The sequence below is a fragment of the Ciconia boyciana genome, chromosome 7 (genome assembly GCF_034638445.1).
Source record: "Ciconia boyciana chromosome 7, ASM3463844v1, whole genome shotgun sequence".
In the NCBI taxonomy this organism is placed as follows: domain Eukaryota; kingdom Metazoa; phylum Chordata; class Aves; order Ciconiiformes; family Ciconiidae; genus Ciconia; species Ciconia boyciana.
Window position 1 is genome coordinate 58,775,095 of NC_132940.1, and position 17,954 is coordinate 58,793,048.

Consider the following 17,954-nt stretch of genomic DNA (forward strand, 5'->3'; position numbering starts at 1 on the left):
GAATAAAATCACAAATACTAGTCTTTCAGGAAGCAAATGTGCTATGTAATATAATCTGATAAAACACTGGAAACTCCAAGGGAACCAAAACTGTAGGAGCTAGACTTATCTGTCTTGATCTTCATCATCTTCAGTCACTCCTCTGCATCACACAAAATACCCACTTCTTAAACAGAAACTCTTTACAGTGGTGAGAAAACCCCAGAAAGTGTTTTGCTCTCCATATAGTGCTAGAACATTCACAGACACTACCATCATACTGTAATTCTCTTCAGAAGATACACAGAAGATAAAAGTTGATTAGACATAGTGAAACCTAAGCATATGACACGGAAGGAAAGCTTCATGAAGAGAAACCAAAAAAGCCTAGTTTATATCTTCACCTCTAGCTCCAAGCTGTCCCGTCAGCCTTAGTATTTCAGTGGTGCCACAGTAACTTTATATAAAGCATTACTCATTGCTGTGTGCTACAATACAAGTTCAGTTGGCATTCCACCTTCTATTTGAATGCAAACTAGACTTAAGTCTTTTTCTTCCAGTATGACAACAATAGCTGGTGACTTACATCACCTAATGTAGGTGACTTAAGTTTGCCTCATTTTGTGAGAGAAATATGGTTTGTCAATAGCTTTGAAAATCTGGAGCAGGCAACTTTGTCTCAAAAGCAACTAATGGTTATCACGATAAGACAAAAGCAGTCTGTTTTGATAAATTACTTTATTGGTTGGAGGTAATGTGAAACTGTTTTCAACTAGAGGCCTCATCAGTATTTACCCGCAAGGTCTTTTAAAATATGAAAAGTGTAGCAGTACTGTTTACATTGGGTTTTTTTTTTAATCAGTTAAATGCTATTTGGTTTTCCACAGCTTTTAAAATAAGGAGCAAAACTTCATTGTGTTCCAATACAGAACATCACACAGTTGTAAATTAAAGTAAGCTTAACAGCAACATAGAGCTGCATCTTGACAGCTAGTTCCTGCTAAAAAAAAAAAATCATCCTACTTCCTCTGACCCTGAGTGCACACCCCCCATGCAAAACACAGGCACTTACTGACCCTGCTATGAGTCAGCCGAGGGAGCTATACCAGCAATAAACAAGTAGTGACTGCCCCTTTGAGCTACAGCTCCCTCTGAAATGTCAAGCCACATCCTGAGGTCTTCTATGACTGTCCTCCTCAGCTTGGAGAGACAATTCTTTGCCTTAACTTCCCTGGCTCGAACAAGTTTTGCTTCTCACCTACATCACAAAGGCATTATATACATTCTTACAGCTCAGGTGGAAAGCACTGATTGTTTACTGAAATGAAATTGCCCCATAATAGAAAATTAGCAAACCAGTGCTTAATATAACATTCACTAAGTGGAATGTAACACTTCCATTAGACAGTAAAAGTTTACACTGAACTGAGTCACATATAGTAATCACTAAATACAAACTTTCCATTTTTAAAACAGAGGAGTAATTTTCTCTGCAAGTACTCACAAAGTTGCTCAAATATAAAAGACCAAATTTTATTTTTTAAGAGAGAAATAAGAGCAATTTAAGGCCAAAGTACCAGCAAGGAAGACTAATATGTGAAAGTAGACAAGAGATTTTTAATAAATTTGCACGGGCATTTGCAAGGTTATGCCTCTATCTATTAGCTAACCTGTAAAGCTGTTCCCAGGAAAAGATACTAGAGAAAATAGACATTTGTACAAAATTATAAAATGCTTGTTACATGAATTATTGCTTTACAAGGGATGTAAACACTTTTTCTATGATAGTACCAAGTAGGTGTCTCAAAATTTCTAAGGTTAAAATGGAACTTGAATTATGCAAAAAATCCAATACAAACTTTCTACAAAAAAGAGTCCATCCCATTCCTGAGTATGCTAAAGCTATAAAACAGAAGGAGCACTGAGCAGGCAGCAGTTTTCACAGTAAGAGGTTTAAGGACATTTTCTTTCTACACACTGTTTCCCTCCTTCTTCATATTCTTGTTTAGAAATCCACATCTGTTGAAAAGTACCCTACAAAAACCAAAAACACCAAAACACACAATAAAAAAAAAATAAATCAGAAAACAAATGAAGGTTAAGTGAAACATGATTAGCTTTTCCTAGGAGGAAAAACAAGCAAGTCTTTACATTAAATGAGGTAAGTGGACTTGACCTGCTTAACTATCTTCTCCTTTGAGTTTTATATTGCTAGTGATTAAACTAAGACAGGAAGCTGCAGTACTGAAAGCTGATTTCAGTCTCCCTTTCCCATACTGCTAAACTAATCCCCACAAACCATTTCAGTGCTCAGTAACTTCTAGAATCAAGCTCAGGAATATGAGGCAGAAACAGGTTTGCTGCTTTCAGGGTGTACTATATACATGTCGTTTCTACATACCATATTTCAAGCCTGCACCTTGCCGTTAAAAATGGGAGAATGTGGCAGGTTATTTTTTGATTGGAAATGCTCATGTCTTGTTTTTTTAAATAGATTCCCTTCACTTTACCACAAGGATAGACAAGATTGTGATTGTTACAGTAGCACAAACTCTGCAATGCACACTTATACAGCATTAGATTTTTGGGCAACAGTGCTGCTTAGCATAGTAACATAGTAACACAAGTTTACTAACCAAAGAAGCCAAAATTGAACCACCAATCCACGAGCTGAACCTCCGCTCCACTGTTGTATTGTTCGCTATCAACTTCAGGCGCATGCTCTGAATAGAAAGGGAGGTAAAATGAAAGAACAATCAGACAAATTGTAGGCTGGCGACCTTTACGGACAAGCGAAGGACAGCACAAGGAACTTGGTGTATATACCAACATGCAGGTGAGAAAGGTCAATTTTATTAAACTTGCAATAATGCTTATCTGCCTTGTACTTAGAATTCAAGAATAGCCATAGTGGAACAGAACATGCGTGGCTTTTATCTTGCCTCCAACAGGGAGCAGCAGCAAATGCTTAAGGCTAGAAATAGGGCAGGTAGAGAGCAATAACACTCACAGTATATATTGTCGTCTCTAACACGGGGCTACTTAAAATGTGTACTGGGACTAAAATGTCTAATGTTGCTGAACTTAATTAATCTAGTCCTTTTTGGACCCATTCATTCCTTATGCTTTCAAAACGCCTTGTAGCAATAAAATCTTTGTATTTCAATGGCTTCCTCCTCAGCTGTCATAAGAAGCAGCGAGTCACTACCTTTCCCAGTTTCTCAAAACATTCATGATTTCAGAGTTGCTACAAGTAGAACATTTTTTCTTGAATATGAATATTCAAGAAATATCATAAGCTATATGTGCTCTCAAGAACACAGGTGTAACGTATCAATACATTCTTTGACATCAAGTGATCAAAAAAAAAAAAACCAAGTATGTTAAATCACCAGGTTTTATCTATGAGTAGGTTGAGTTGTCTGTAGAATCCAGGAAGAACAATTCCCATGACAAAGTGACAAGACCTCAGGCAGAATAACTGAATGTGCCTCAAGTTAGTCAGCAACACTTCAGAAGAGAGGCCATCAAGGGAAATAGTGACTTACTTAGGGACAATTACAGAACTTAGAATCACAATCTGAAAGCAGGAATGGAGAAGTAAGATATTCAGAAAGCAGTTATAATATCTGCTGGAATTAATTTCATGTAAGAACTTTTCAAGACTTCTTTCTTTTCTTTAGAGAAGGAGAAGATTTCTTACCCCACAGAAATCTCTTCAGCTGTTGGGTTCCTAACAAAGTCAAAGCTACGATACATGCTTGTGTATTTACGCAGCAGAAAAGGAAAACGATAAGTAACGCAATGCAGTAATTTAAAGAGTTGTTTTACCGGTGGAGTTTTCTGAGACAGTTCTCTGTTCAATCTGTCTGTGAAACTCTGTATTAGAGTGTTTCCTCCTGCTACAATCACACTGCCATAGAGGCCCTAAAAAGAGAATAAGCAGCCTACAATATTAACTCTGAAATAGTTCTGAAAACAACTGTTTCACAGAACAGAGAGGAATGGCACACAAGTACATACAATCAACAGCAACAATACATCACTTGATGCCAACAATATTACCTCTCCCAATCCAATTAATTTTTTCATCACTTGAAAAATATTTCAAGACAGCTTAATATTAAACTATACAAGGAAGACAGAAGCTATGTCATCGATGATTCTAAATTATTTCACAGAATATTTTCTACTATAGAGAACCCTACACCTACAGCTATCTCCTGTATCTGAACTGTTGGTTTCCTTACAGCTGGATGTTCCAACCACAAAGGAAAACCCCACAGTGCTGCAACAGTTTTTAATCTCATTAATGCTGCTGGTGGTGAACACAAATCATGGCCTGGCCTACAAAGCCAGCCTGACATGCAAGTTAAGAGGAAAAATTTTTTAAACAGCCCCCATACAGTCCATATCAAACTTGAATATTTTTTCAAATTGACAACTGAGAAAGTTAGAACAAAGTTTTACAAAGAAAGTTTTCCTTTAAAAACTCTTTTCTTCCTTCTGCTCTCTACAAAAGTTCCATATCATTGGTTATGTTTAGAAAGTATATCTGCCATGCCCAAAAGTCTGAAGATAACACTCAAAGTTATGAACATAAAATGCTCATCTGAACCCAATCCAGTGCACATTATGCAAGTCTGGACATTAGCTATTTAAATGTAGGTAGAAACACAGAGTAAAATAAAAAATCCTGATTTAGCATTTTTAAGACAAAACAGTAATTATACATATTCCTATATACAAATATGTAATACTTAGAGAATTATTCTAATGTGTTTCTCATTATCCTACATTTCCATCCTAATCCGCATTTCTTCATCAACAATGTTCTAGTCCCAAAAAATGATATCAGCACAAAAATATCTATGCCTTAAAATAATACATGTCTGACTAACACTTACCGGCCTGATGTCTATATCACACATTCCAACACTTGTTGTGACAACGTGGCTCACACCCAACATCGTGTTACCAGATAAACCCTAGAATTAAAATTAGTAATCTACACATCATCGTTTCAAAAGAGCAAGGCATATAGAAGCCCTGAATGTGTTGAATTTACAAATATTACTAGAGAGGGAGCTAAGCATCTTTTAGGGAAGGAAAAAAAAAATTCCTATTTTCCCATTCAGCTCATCACCACCCATTTTGAACTACATTTCATCCTTTGCTAGCCCAACCCTAAAACAACACAGGCAAGTTGTACCCCCAAGAGAACCCCACAGTGTAAATATACACACACAAATCATGAAATTAAGAACATCATACAAAAGGAAGCCATGTGATAATCTAGTAATTTAAAGCCTTCCAATTATTACATATCATAGTTGTTTTACCTTTACATTTGAAGGGTCAAACAATCCCTCAGGGATTTTTAGACGCTCAGCACCAAAGTCACAGTTATAGCCATTGGGGAACTCGTAATGAACTGTTGGCATCTGTGCTGCTACCCTAAAGCATTAGTCAGAAAGTAACATGTTAAAGTGCAATGTAAACAGGATGTTAAGTTATTTAAGTAGCATTATAAACCCAGGTTTCAACTGGAATATTGTGATTGATATGACTTACACTTTCGGTAATATTTATTATGATCTCATGCATCTTAGAATATTAAATAAAAAACTATCACCTAGATGTACACTGTATTTCTACTTTCAGAAATAAGCAGATTTTATCTAAAAGCTTCTTCTGTAATAAAACCAGCCAACAGCAATGAACAGGCTGAGCATCCCATGCACAACTGATAATTATTTTACAAGAAGGAAAACAGTGACGTACTGTTCATCATAGGTTGAATCTGATACTTGGAGGACAGAAGCTTGGAAGTCCTGAATGACACACTATGGAGTTAAGAATAATATGGTTATAAGAATTTCAGTCTTCAATTTGATAGAATTTATAGAATTGATACTGACTTTTTAAAGATTTTCTAGTTCTTCAAGAGGAAAACCTGATATACTTGCAAACAAAACTTCTTTATGGGACACCTAGGGAGTTTGAGAGGGGGAAAAATTACCTACTTACATTACACATGTAGTTGTGCCAGGACCTAGTGACCTGGGGTAACTTCTCTTTTCTCTTCCAATTTGCTGGCGACCCCTCACGAACTGCCTCCTGAGATTGTAGGAAACATGATCATCAGTTAACCATTTAAGCCTCTCCCCAAGCAAACACTAAAAGTTACTAAATAAAGTTACTTTCCCACCTTTGAAGCAATCATATATGGAGGAATTATCTCTATGTTCATTTCCTGAAACAATTCCCGGCACTGCATAGTAATAAAGTCTCCTGCAAGTGGTGACTTTACAATACCTAAAAGACAAACAAACAAAAAAAAAAAAAAAAGAGAGAGAGAAACAAAAACACCACACACCCCCCCTCCAACCTAGAAAGCACTGAAATCATGAATAAACTCTCCCAACAAAGTATTTGTCAGTGAACACCATTAGGGGTTTTTTCCATATTTAAGGGGATACAGTTTTGTTGTTGTTTTTAAATCTGTGTAAAAGCAGAAAGAAAGCTAACCCGACCCTGATACTGCAATGCTGTAATCCATGAAAATTTTTACCTTGCTGAAGTACATATCCATCGTGCACTGGAATAGCAGTGGTGTGTGTTGCTCCACTATCCAAAATAAGACCTGTAGATCTCCCATTAGCAAAACTAGCCAAAATGATTAAGGAAAATATTGTAACTTTCAGTTCAGAAAAAAACGTTGCCATACAATTAGAGCATAACTAGGAATGGGGGCCCTTATATTATTCCTTGGCTCTACAAAAGGATTTGCTGTTTTCCAGCACATATCTTCTTTCCATGAAGTGCACAACCTCAAAGAGAGAATGAAATTTAAGTTCTACCTGTGAACTAACTTGAACTTTGGACATACAAAGGTGAGACTTAACGTCAATACTATGCAGCAAGCTCTAAGTACATCCAACTCACTTAGACTCTGAAGCTGAAAATATGTTATTAGTTTAAAATAATTACAAATATTCATCTTAAGGCTATGGGAACTTCAAGCTCTAATTGCTGTATTTAGTAGTCTGGACAACACCATTTCAGGTCTGTGATATTCTTACCCATGGTATACAATGCGAAAAAATAAAAACAAGAGAAAAAAAAAAAGACATCACCTCTAAGGAAAACAGTCAGACTGGGAGAACTTCAAAACTGAGCCCTAAAGCTTTAAAGTTCAGAAACTTGTTTACTTCCTTCTTAGATGTTTACCGAAAAATTAATTTGAAAGAAGAAAAGTTAAACATGCTGTTATACTAGAAATTGCCTAGAAAAAGTTTACCTTCATTTTGCGGGGGGGGGGAGCAGAAGAAGGGAAGTGGTGAAGCATTCCAAAGGATACGCTGTTAGAACAGCGGTTTTACACAAGAAAAAAGCAGGGATGTTGTAGTGTTCAAACATCAATTCGGTCAGTTTTTCACGCTTTGCTCTAGTATTCCACTAGGGAAAAAAAAAAAAGAACCAAACCACAAATAAGTAACCAAAAGGAAAACGGTCATCTTGAGGATCATTACAGCACACTAAAAGAATGTTAACACAATAAAGAAGTAATTAGAATTACTATAGCCATGGTTTCAAATCATATCAAAATTCTATAGACAGATTTCTAGTAGTTTCTTCTTTAGAACCTTTTTTATCCCAATTCTACAATACATTAATGCTTATCTATTACACAGAATTAAAAGTGAAATACACTTTTACTGTTACAATAGAGATTTCTTTACACTTCTACAGCTCTTCCAGTATCAATCTCTCAAAGAACTCTCTAAAACAAGTAACATACCCATTTTACAATGGGAAAGATACATGAAATAACTTGCCCAGCTGAAAGAAAAATAAATCCAGATCTTCCTGTTTCCAAGGTATCTTCCTACAGTTCTATTGTACTTGTGATTAACCCAGGATATTTCTCAAATATTCTACACATTACTGAAAACATGAAGTTTTTTCCAAGCCAATATGTTAAAGTAAGATTAGTTCTGTAAGGAGAATGTTAATGGGAACCTCTATTCAGACACCCACTGAGCCATCAAACATGAAATAACCATTGCAAATTCATCCATACTCCACAAGATACAATTCAACACAAAGGAATAATGAAAAAGAAAATCCTTTTCATAAGCTTTTAACAAAAGTTATGCCTTTCTTTGAATGGCATGTCTACCTTTTGTATTCCGACTTTAAGATCTGCGCTTCAAATGCTGAGCGTTATTAAATGACAGAAGCCTTGTCCACGTATTTTCCCAGAAACGTGTGTTCATCCACTTCACTTACCTTACAGGGCCATTTACAGAAATGAAGACAGAAAAATTAAAACTTCTCCATTATAAATATTATTCTCTGTCATGTAATATTAGTTGTAAGGCTGAATGAAGTGACAGATTTTCAATGGCATTTTATTAAGTGTAACATAATACATAATAAACCATCCAAACATCTTCTTGCTTTTATTCTAGGCAGTAAAGTGAGATTTACTTTTTTTTTTTAAATTTTGACTTATTTTCAATAAGTGAAAAACAATAGCACGTTGTAAATACTTTCTAATACAACTCATGCAAACTATTTCAAATTGTTTTCTTTTTTAGTAATTTTTCTTAAACAGATACTTTCCAGAACCTGGCAAAGTATTTTAAAATTGTTATTTCTGTAGCTAAGTTTTAACACTCGTAACCTACAAGCCAATGTCAGACTTGTCCAAGACTACTGTTTGTAAAGTCAGCAAGAAGATACAGTTAAGACTTATCAAAATGCGAAGCTGCTTTTACTCACTGGTGCTTCAGACATAAGGACAGGATGCAAACTTGCTTCAGATTTAATATGCATCTTGTAAGTGTGATCCAAAATTGCCTGGAAACTATCCCAGTCTTCAACTGTAACAACATTGAAGCAAGCAGATTAGTTACTTCTAAGTTTGGTCCATTTCATAAATACATAAAGGTTTTTGAGTGCTTTTTGCATAGAGCTCTTTAGTCAAAAGCTATCCTCAGCAGATGTACACCTCAACAGCTTTGCAGAATTCTCTTCCTCTGCAAGCATCATGATCAGAACATTTCAAGAATTATGCCGAAAGTCCACCAGCATTGTAAACCAACTATATGTTACGCAATTTGTAAATCGGGTATCCATTCTTACGGCTTCTGTTGCCATACATAGCATCTCTTTACATGAAAGCTATGACTTTTTGCAGCCTAGCAATGCTATTCTAAAAACAGATAGAAAAAGACAGAGCACCATACTCATTCCATTTTTTAAAGGTGAAATGGCCTCCATATTTTCCCTTGGAACTCTCAGGGCATTGGTGTCTATGTAGTAAGTCGGGCCCCCTTGTTTGCCTTTGTCACCATCTATCTCCATCAGAGTGCTGCCATTGTCCCTTTCCAGCACCACACCAATGGCTGTTGGAAAATCAACCTGTAAGGCAAAAGGTAAGCAGTATATGAAAATTATTGCTTTGGGTGGTTTTTTGCTCATAAGTTCAGAGCTTTCCTTATACAATACAGTCAGAACAAAAACCAGCGTATTCTGAAGACCCGTAACTAACAAACAAGATCTAAGACATAAATTCATGTTGCATTTCTATTGAGTCACACAGATTCTCACCTTTGGACAGTCCTCGCCTGCATAGCCTGCTCTCACCGTATATGAGCCAATGTCAAAAACAAGAGCCCCAACTTCATCTGAAAAGATTGTTAATAAAGAGGTAGTGAATGGTTATTACACTCTACTACAACCCTGACCTTTCCCTGCCCCATCCGTTTTGCTTGCAAAAGAAGAAAAGCAAGTCAAGGCATCTTTTTCAAGGCAAAGAGAAACTTCTCCGTTCAGAACTCCAGTTACCGGAGAGCTATTAGAAGACTGCAGATAGGCTTTACCTGGGACATTGCAATACCTTCCTTTGGCATAAGTAAAAGGGGAATTTTAACAGAAGAGGGAGAACATAGTTGCATCTAAATAGATTACAATACAAAGCTTTCAACAAGTTCTAATTTAACAGTCACGTAAATGCTGGTGAGCCCAGACCTCTTGGAGGTGATCAGAATTAGAAAGGTGGGCCTGAACACACCAACTCTGTCAGAGAAGGCTGCCACACCACGAAGCACCCTCATCCTTGTGGGCCCCGATCCTCACTGAGATGCTCTGCACACCCTCAAGAAAACCAAAGGCTGAAACAAAACACCTGGCCTTTAGTCCTCACGGAAGGGTGTACAGAAGTGCTCTGGGAGGAAACTACACCCCAGTTTCCAAAGCGCGGGGTCTTCTCGGGCCACCCGGCACCCGAGCAGCACTAATTCAGCCCAAGGCCACGGCTTGGCCGGTCCCCGGGGGAAGCATCTCAGCGAAACGGCGCCGGGAGGGACATAAACAAGGCCTGCAGCCGCCGCCTCCTCCTCCTCCTCCTCCTCCCGCATGCTGCCACCCCCCGCGTCTAAGAAACGGAGGAACCAGGAAGGCTCCGGCTCTCCTGCGGAGTTGTGGGAGAGCCGGACCGCGGCCCCCCGTGCTCGGGGCCTGAGGGAGCGGCGGGGAGGCGGGAAGCGCCCGGGGGAGGCTCGCACGCGCTGCCTCACGGGACGGCGCCGAGCTCAACGGTCGCGGGGCGGGGGAGGGGAGGACGGGCAAGCGAGGCGGCGCCTGACTCACCTCCCCCATACACGCCGCCACTCATGGCTGCCGCTGGGCCCGCGCCGCGCTGCCCGGCCCCGGTGTCCACCGGCTCCTCTCCTCGGCGATCCGGCAACAATAGCACCTTCGCCCCTCTCTCCGCCGGCCGCTCAGCCTAACCTGCAGGCCGCTACCTTCCCGCCAATAGCAACGCTGCTGCCGCTCGCCCGCCCACCGCGAGGCGCCCCGCCGAACAGCCGCTCGGGCACAAGGACCAATCGCGACTGGCGGGAGGCGGGGCCATGCCTCGGGCAGCCAATTCTGAGGCATGAAGCGGAGGGCGGGTAAGCAATCTAGCAAGCGTAGGTGCAGTGTGCGGGAGCGGCGGTGTGAGGAGAGTGGCGAGGCGGGGAGGTGTGAGGAGCGGGCTGGTGAGGCCTGGGAGGGCAGATGACGTGGGGAGGGTTGAAGGGAAGGCTGCTGCGTGCGGCGGAGTGGAGAAAGGTAGCTTGGGAGTCCTGAGGGCTCGTGGGGTGGGCTTGCTGCCGCATGAGGGGATACGGAAGAGTGGGTTGAGTGGAGAGCCTTTGGGAGAGAGGGGCCGGCTGTGGAAAGGAGCGACACTTACTGCAGCTGGGCCTTCCCTGAGTCCTTCCCTTGCTACTGTCACTGCTCCTTTGGGCTCTTCCACTGAGAATAAAACGTGTTTAAAATATATCTTGATATCCCAACCTTGTGGTGTTCCCTTCTCGCTTGGGGCACTCCTTTGCACCTCAGACCTTGATCCCTGAGGCTAGCTTGTCTGGATAGTGGGGCAGTTCTGATTTTCCAGCTCAGCTGCCTGTTTAGCAGTTGAACTTGTCATTAGGATTTCAGATCGCCTTGTTTGGCGTCAGAGTTCTCAGCCAAACTTGGCGTTCAGACAGAGCAACCAGAGAGAGGAAAATATGAAGTTGTAGGAATTAAAGGAAACAAAAGAAAGAGACCTCAGACATAAGCAGAGGTTAGCATTAGAGAAGACTAAAATTCTAACTGGAGAACAGGGGACTTGGCTTAAAGTGCAGACATTCCTGGTGTGCACCTTTTTGAATTCCTATATGAGGGGTTTTTTTGGAGGGGATTGGGGGGGTGGTTTGGTGGGGTTTTTTTGTGTGTGGCCTACTATAATCACGAATGTTCTTTTCAAGTTCACATAAGATGTATAGCTTGCTTCTGTAATACTGTAGTAAGGATCTCCAAGTGATTAGATTTTGTCCGCATAATAGAATGATGTTTTATTTATTACTGTTACATTTACCTATGAAGTGTTGCATAGCATAGTGAGTGGTCTTAATAGCAATTAATTATTGGACTGTAAATAAAAAAAGTTACTAATATTTTTCACCATAACACAAAAATTAGTGCTATGAGTCTTGCATTGTCTTATTTTGATAGGGAGTTCAGAACTTCCTACAAAGCTTTGTTTTTTTCTAAGTTGTGACAAGTTTCAATTATATCTCCTTATTTACAACACCAAATTTAATCAGTGACGTAAGAGGAGAGATAAAATTTACATTTGGTGTACCCAGTAGTTTTATTCAGGAGGTTTGTAAAGCTGTTGTGAATAGAACAGATCATTACAAATTTCAGCAAACTCTATGCCAGTGAAGGAGAAAAGCAGCCTAGATGTGTGTTTGGCCTACAGCTCCTAAGGTGCTGCAGTTAACGTTAGGCTGGTGACCAGCAGTCCCCCTTTAATCAAAACACAGGAAAAATAGTAAAATCGAACAGTAGGGAACAAACAATTGAGTGGGGTTTTTTAAGCACAATTATGAGAATATCAGGAGGTGGTTGGACTTATTAACTCTCAAGGGTAAGGAATTTAATTTGACACAGTTTGATTCTCTGTTTCTTTAATGAGGAAACTTCATAATTTTATCATACAATTAAGAAATTTGAAGCTTTTATGTAAGTTATAATACAATACAATTACGAAGTATGGATGCTAGCATTAGGAAGATAAATATAAATACTGCTGTTTCACTAACTATACCTCATAAAATCAGTGCACCTCAATTTTGTATTATGAAATCTTTTAAAGTTAATGTATTATCATGATTTCCAGTATGTGGCACTAATAGCCAAGGTAGAGTTGTTTGAAGAGGAGGAATTAATTGCAGATGGGAAAAGCAGTTCAGAAAATTTGGAATTACAATGCTAGAGGATCTTCATTTAGCTCCTGCTTGTACTTTGTTTTGAAGTAATGGTTCACTGTATTCATATGATAATTGTCACTTTGAGCCAGATCCTGCTGTCTGCACAAGAGCTACTTATGATTGAGCTGCAAGCCAGAAACAAAACCAGCTTTCTGCTGCTTTATTTTTCTCCAGTATTTCTTCAACACAGAAGAATTCCCGGTGATGCTATCAGGAAATGTGTGCCCAGGTAAAGAGGCTTGTGGCTGTGTGAGGCGTGGAGAGAGGGCGTGCCTGCGCTTGACTCATCTTTACTGCTCCAGTGGCTGATCAGGACCGATAGTAAGAACTGCAAGGTAATGTGCACTGGAAATCATCCTGATATCTAGAAGCCTCAGGATTTGACAAGCGTAAGGAAATAAAGCCAAATCTGTGTAATCCTCAAGAAGCCTGGAGGATATGGGGAAGGAAATTTAGACTGACAACTGTCTCGGTCTTACTTTTCTCTGCCTTGCACTTTTATAGGCATTTACATCAGTGGAAAATGTGTAGAACATCATCACTGTGGTTTGATGACATTTTACAGTGACTTTGCTTTACAGCATTGAGGATAACCCGACAAAGTTCAATGCACAAGAGGAATAGACTCCAGACATCTTTTTTCAGCGGAGTCCAACCTTGCTTAAAGAGATGCAACTCAAGGATTGTTTCAGTGAATTCCTGCACATTATTCTGTGTTTGCATAAGAGCAGGTAAAATCTAGAGTTTTGCCACCACTGTCTGTAACGTACCCAAATCCTTTTTTTTTTTTTTTTTTTTTTTTAAGTATTTTTGCTTAGTTTCCTCAGAGCAAGGATTATAAAATCAAAGTAGATAGAAAGAATGAATGTATTTTACCTAGGCTCCCACATTGGTACAAATGGCCACAGTATCTCAGCAGGAGTTGCAGGTGTAGGTATAATGCAAACTATGTGCTTTTCATGGGAATATCACATACTGATTTACTGTATGTGACATTGTATATAATAACTAGAGTTAGGCACTAACATAAATTGTCCACAGGAATAAACAGAAGAATAATTTTAAAAGTGAGGCATGAATCAAGACTCCAAATGATGATGCTTGCTAGTAAGCAAAAGTTAATTTCATCAGTGATAGTCTGGAGAATCTGAAGCTTCCTGATTATTGCTTTGAGGTTTTTAAAACTTCATTAAGATGTAATGGTTTCAAGCAAGTGCATTCACCTTTCTGGTAATATAAAGCAACATAGAAAGTGATGTATATGTCAAGCCAAAACTGAACAGAATGATTTTTTATTTCTCAACAAGCTGCACTTCCCCATTGGGTGGCTGATGGCCTGTTGCTTTTGAACAGTGCCATACAACTGCCAGTCAATCTCCCAGACTGCAGTGCCAGCTTTTAGATGTGGCAGCAGACTGGCTGTGACAATGGGTTATTCATAATGTCTGTGTTCCTCCTTGTTTCTTGATTGCAAAATGCATGTTAAAGGTTTTATTTTTCTTATTTTCAGAAGAGGTCTTAAATGTTTATGTGAACTAAAAAAGCGTCTGTAGATGAAAAAGCAAAATAATCATTAATACCCATTCACTCAAGCACTTTGTATGACCTCTCAACTTTCCACTTTCTTTGCTAAAGTACTTGGGTACTTTGTCAATTTTAATACTTCCCTTCTTTACAGGGATGCTGTGAGTATAAATATGCTATCATCCTCCTTCTGCAGAGAAAGAGCCAGAACACAAAGTAAATGCTGAACCTCACTAAGGGGCCTCAATGTTGCCACACATGACCTTTAGGTTCTTACCTCAGATTGGAATCCAAGCGCTGAATTAAGTGTCATATAAAATGTGCTAAAGACCTTAAACCTGGATTTGTGACAGCATAACCACTGTACAGGGTGTTTGGGCTTAGCGGTTGAAAATGCTGAGGAGAGGAGATATGTCTGAAATTCTGAGATCTGTCTGTGACTCCAGCAAGGCAGTCACAGGGATATATGTTCCAGAATCTTCTTTTGGAGCTGGTGTGTTTAACTTGTCCTTTTGTAAAAGACCTGTGACTCACTCTTATTTTAGAACATGACTGAAGGAAGAGGTGATGGTGCTTGCTTTTAATATACAGTCAACTTTCCATCACCAATAGATGGCCTGACTAGTTTTCGGAGAGGGGAAAAAAATAAAAAAGAATGCATGCTGAGATTCCAGCTGACTGGCTGTAATAATAGTGGCTAGGATACACTGGAGAATGGGGAAAAAACCCACATAATATTAGTGCTGCTTTATTGTTCTGAACCATAAGTGGTTCTTGTGAAACCAAATTGGAGGACTGTGGACCACTTTCCTTGTTTAGCTCAGGCATAGTATGAATTCACAGAGCCAGATTAGCGGTGAAGGTGGTACAGCAACGTTTGCCTGGAACTGGTTCTGAGGTTATAGGTCTGCTGGGCTAAGCCAGCCCTGGCGAGAACTTAAGTGTGCCTGTATTGCCCTTCTCAAATGAGTCTCTTGTGTACGTATGTCTCATTTGGCTCAGATCTGGCACAATTTACTGTTTCAGGCTTAGTGCTTGGTCTGTAGTCACTTTGGATTCTTGCAGGGCTTATTTGCTTGGCAGCTGGGCCAAACCTGACCTGGCTCAGTACCTCTCATCTGTAGAAACAAAGCTACTTACAGTTGGGAAGCCAGCTTAGGCTGGTGAACAGAAGATCTTTGTGTCAGCTGAGCCTTACCATTATATGAGGCATTTTGATTCCATGTGCTTCCCACTGCTAGAATGGAAATTTGGCTATAATAGCTGAGCAGGTAGCATGGAGTACGGATCTCCTGTTTCTTGGTCAGATGCTCTGTCTTCAGCCTTGCAAGGTTCAAATTTCTATTCCCAACTTTCCAGGAGAGTGCTGTGTTGCCTCACTAGCAGTTTCAAACTGTGATACCATGCAGCTAAGAATCATGGCTTTGTGCAGCCAGAGGTAAGGAATCCAGAAGGAGAGCCTGCTGATTAACCTACTCCTCTGAGAGAGAAGAGCCCCAAGTCCCTATTTCTGCATATGCATTCTTTATTGGGTGAAATAAGGCAGTCTTGGGAGTAGAGCTGTAAGGGTGTGCTAATCAATGATCTTATAGGAGTCGTGACATTTTTTATGTTACCTTTTTGGAACCCCGTTAGGCTTGGAATCTTGGCCTGTTTTACTATAGAAAGCTGTTTTCACTTGACATCTGGAAATGTTTGTTGTGAAGGAGAGGTTTTGGTGTAACCATGTCTATTCTGTGCAACCTTTGTTCTACCACCAGGAGAGAGCATAGGGAAAGCAGGGGGCAGAGACACTGGCAATCAACATCAATGTAGCAGGTTTTGGAATACAAACTAGAGTAGCATTATTTCTACTGGGTTTCAAAAACCAAGGTATTAGCTTGATTTTCTAGATTTATGTATGATTGTATCACAAAAAAAAGAGATTGTTATAGACTTAATTATTAAATGGTAGGTCAACGAGGAAAAATAATAGTATATTTGCTGGATGGGCATGTTTGCAAAGGGGTTGTCACTTTTTTCCTGAATTCATTTAGGTCATTACTATGAGAAGTATGTACTTTATCATCCAAAATGAGTATGTAGAGCAATGCAATTGCACTGCATCAAGAAGTCTGATGCAGAAAAGGATGTGCTTTTATTCAGGAGACGCCAAATTATATGGGGAAGCTTAGGATTGCAGTGCTTTATCTGAATATTTATTCACAGAAAATCTGTATTCTAGGGCAGTCACGCTACTACTGTTCAAAAGTATCAGCTGCTAAATTACAGCATCAGCACACATCTGTATTAATAAGCTCCATTTTAAAAAGTTGTTGGGGTGGTAGATAAGATCTTTGCATTATTTGATGATCATTGAAATTGCTGTAACAGGTAAGTTCATGGCATTTTTAATAACTATTATAAGAATTCTGATTTTTATATCACATGCAAATTTGTAATCCCTTTTTCTTCCACTTATTTGGTTATCTTGGAGTCCAGTTCTTCTCTCTCACCACTTTTACACTGGCACAGTGTCTTTTATTTCAGTGCAGCAGAATTGTAGCCAAGGGGTGCATCAGGCCCAAGACGTCTTCCTTGCAAGTGAAATTGAGACGAATCAGTGTTTCTGAGTGTTGTCAGGAAAAGATGTGGTACAGTGCAGAACTTGGCAAGATCTGCAGATGATGAGCTTTCCTTGAGTCCTGATATGTCAGCTTATGTGTGTGGGTAGTCCTCATTATTTACTCCTTTATATGAAAATTAGCTATGGCATAGGGAATACTGGCTAGGAGGTTCTTTCTTGCAGGACATAGACAGCATATAAGAGCACCACTCCATGACAGTCTTGGTATTTTGTATTTATTAATTTCTTGAACCTTTTAACTATAGGCTTTTAAGGAGAGAGTTTTATTATCAGTCATGATACTTGTTTTCTTTGAACAATCAAGAAAAATAGAGATAGAAAACTGTCTAGCACTGTGGGATGCTTCTGGTAGGGGAGAACTAATGTGAGCAAGTCTCAGGTATTTTTCAACTAGTGCATTTAGGAAACTGGGATTACGCTACCTTTTTGATTGCTTCCACAGATGATAAGGTTGCAGCATAAGCTATATTATATTAGTTGACAACAGATAATCCATCTAGAAAACAGACTGCAGGAATACCTTTGTCCTAGTAAGAGCTTTGATCAGAAATTTTTGCTTCTTGAGACACACAAAAGAATCCAAACATGAAACACAACTGGAGGAAACCAGGCCTTTTAAGCTATATTTCTCAGAAGCTGCTTATTTTCAACGGCTTGTTTAGATCTGCCTTAAACAAAGTTGTAAACCCCGTTTCTCTAAGTGTATACTAGTGCTTTCATGCTCACTGGTGCTAGCCCAGAGATAGCCAGTCCTAAGATCTATAGATCTATATTGTGTACTAGAAGTTCTAGTGCTGTATGGATCCTGAGGCTGTGTCATGTACCAGAAGCCTGGTTCAGTTGACTTAGTAGCTGATGATTAATCTTAACTACCAGCTCTGAAAGTAATTCAGCACAGACTGCAGGTATCACCATCATTGGTGGCCCATATGACCTTGCCCTGTCTGGTATTGGAATGGTTGGACTTGCCGCTGTCCTCTCTTGTCAGAACTACCCCAGTTTTCCTG

General features: G+C 39.5%; 1 protein-coding gene and 1 long non-coding RNA gene across 4 annotated transcripts in view; one reads left to right on the top strand and one right to left on the bottom strand.

The window, feature by feature from the left end:
* Positions 1 to 698: 698 nt before the first annotated feature.
* Positions 699 to 10,822, bottom strand: ACTL6A (actin like 6A). Of its 2 annotated transcripts, none has more exons than XM_072866360.1 (14): positions 10,642 to 10,822; positions 9,601 to 9,677; positions 9,237 to 9,411; positions 8,770 to 8,870; positions 7,343 to 7,440; positions 6,554 to 6,648; positions 6,191 to 6,297; positions 6,010 to 6,099; positions 5,764 to 5,825; positions 5,322 to 5,436; positions 4,887 to 4,967; positions 3,811 to 3,906; positions 2,616 to 2,702; positions 699 to 2,013 (listed from the first exon to the last, which is right to left on the bottom strand). In XM_072866360.1, the coding sequence occupies exons 1-14, from the start codon at positions 10,664 to 10,666 to the stop codon at positions 1,933 to 1,935; spliced, it is 1,290 nt and encodes a 429-aa protein (XP_072722461.1). In that variant the 5' UTR covers positions 10,667 to 10,822; the 3' UTR covers positions 699 to 1,932. The 2 variants fall into 2 exon arrangements, with proteins under 2 accessions (XP_072722461.1, XP_072722462.1); XM_072866361.1 differs by lacking the exon at positions 10,642 to 10,822 and adding an exon at positions 10,178 to 10,535.
* Positions 10,823 to 10,984: 162 nt separating this feature from the next.
* The window catches only part of LOC140653819 (uncharacterized), a 40,242-nt gene continuing 33,272 nt past the window's right edge, over positions 10,985 to 17,954 (top strand). The window contains exons 1-3 of one of the 2 annotated variants that reach the window (XR_012043230.1): positions 10,985 to 11,033; positions 12,972 to 13,132; positions 13,302 to 13,528. This is a non-coding gene — a long non-coding RNA (uncharacterized lncRNA). The remainder of the gene's footprint in view (positions 11,034 to 12,971; positions 13,133 to 13,301; positions 13,529 to 17,954) is intronic. The other variant, XR_012043231.1, reaches the window with a different exon arrangement.

Coding starts and splice junctions, on each gene's coding strand:
- ACTL6A (XM_072866360.1), bottom strand. CDS start 10,666: ATGAGTGGCGGCGTGTATGGGGGAG. Junction 6,649..7,342: donor AAAACCGCTGTTCTAACAGC/GTATCCTTTGGA, acceptor CATTTTGGCTAG/TTTTGCTAATGGGAGATCTA. Junction 4,968..5,321: donor TTGACCCTTCAAATGTAAAG/GTAAAACAACTA, acceptor TTTTAATTCTAG/GGTTTATCTGGTAACACGAT.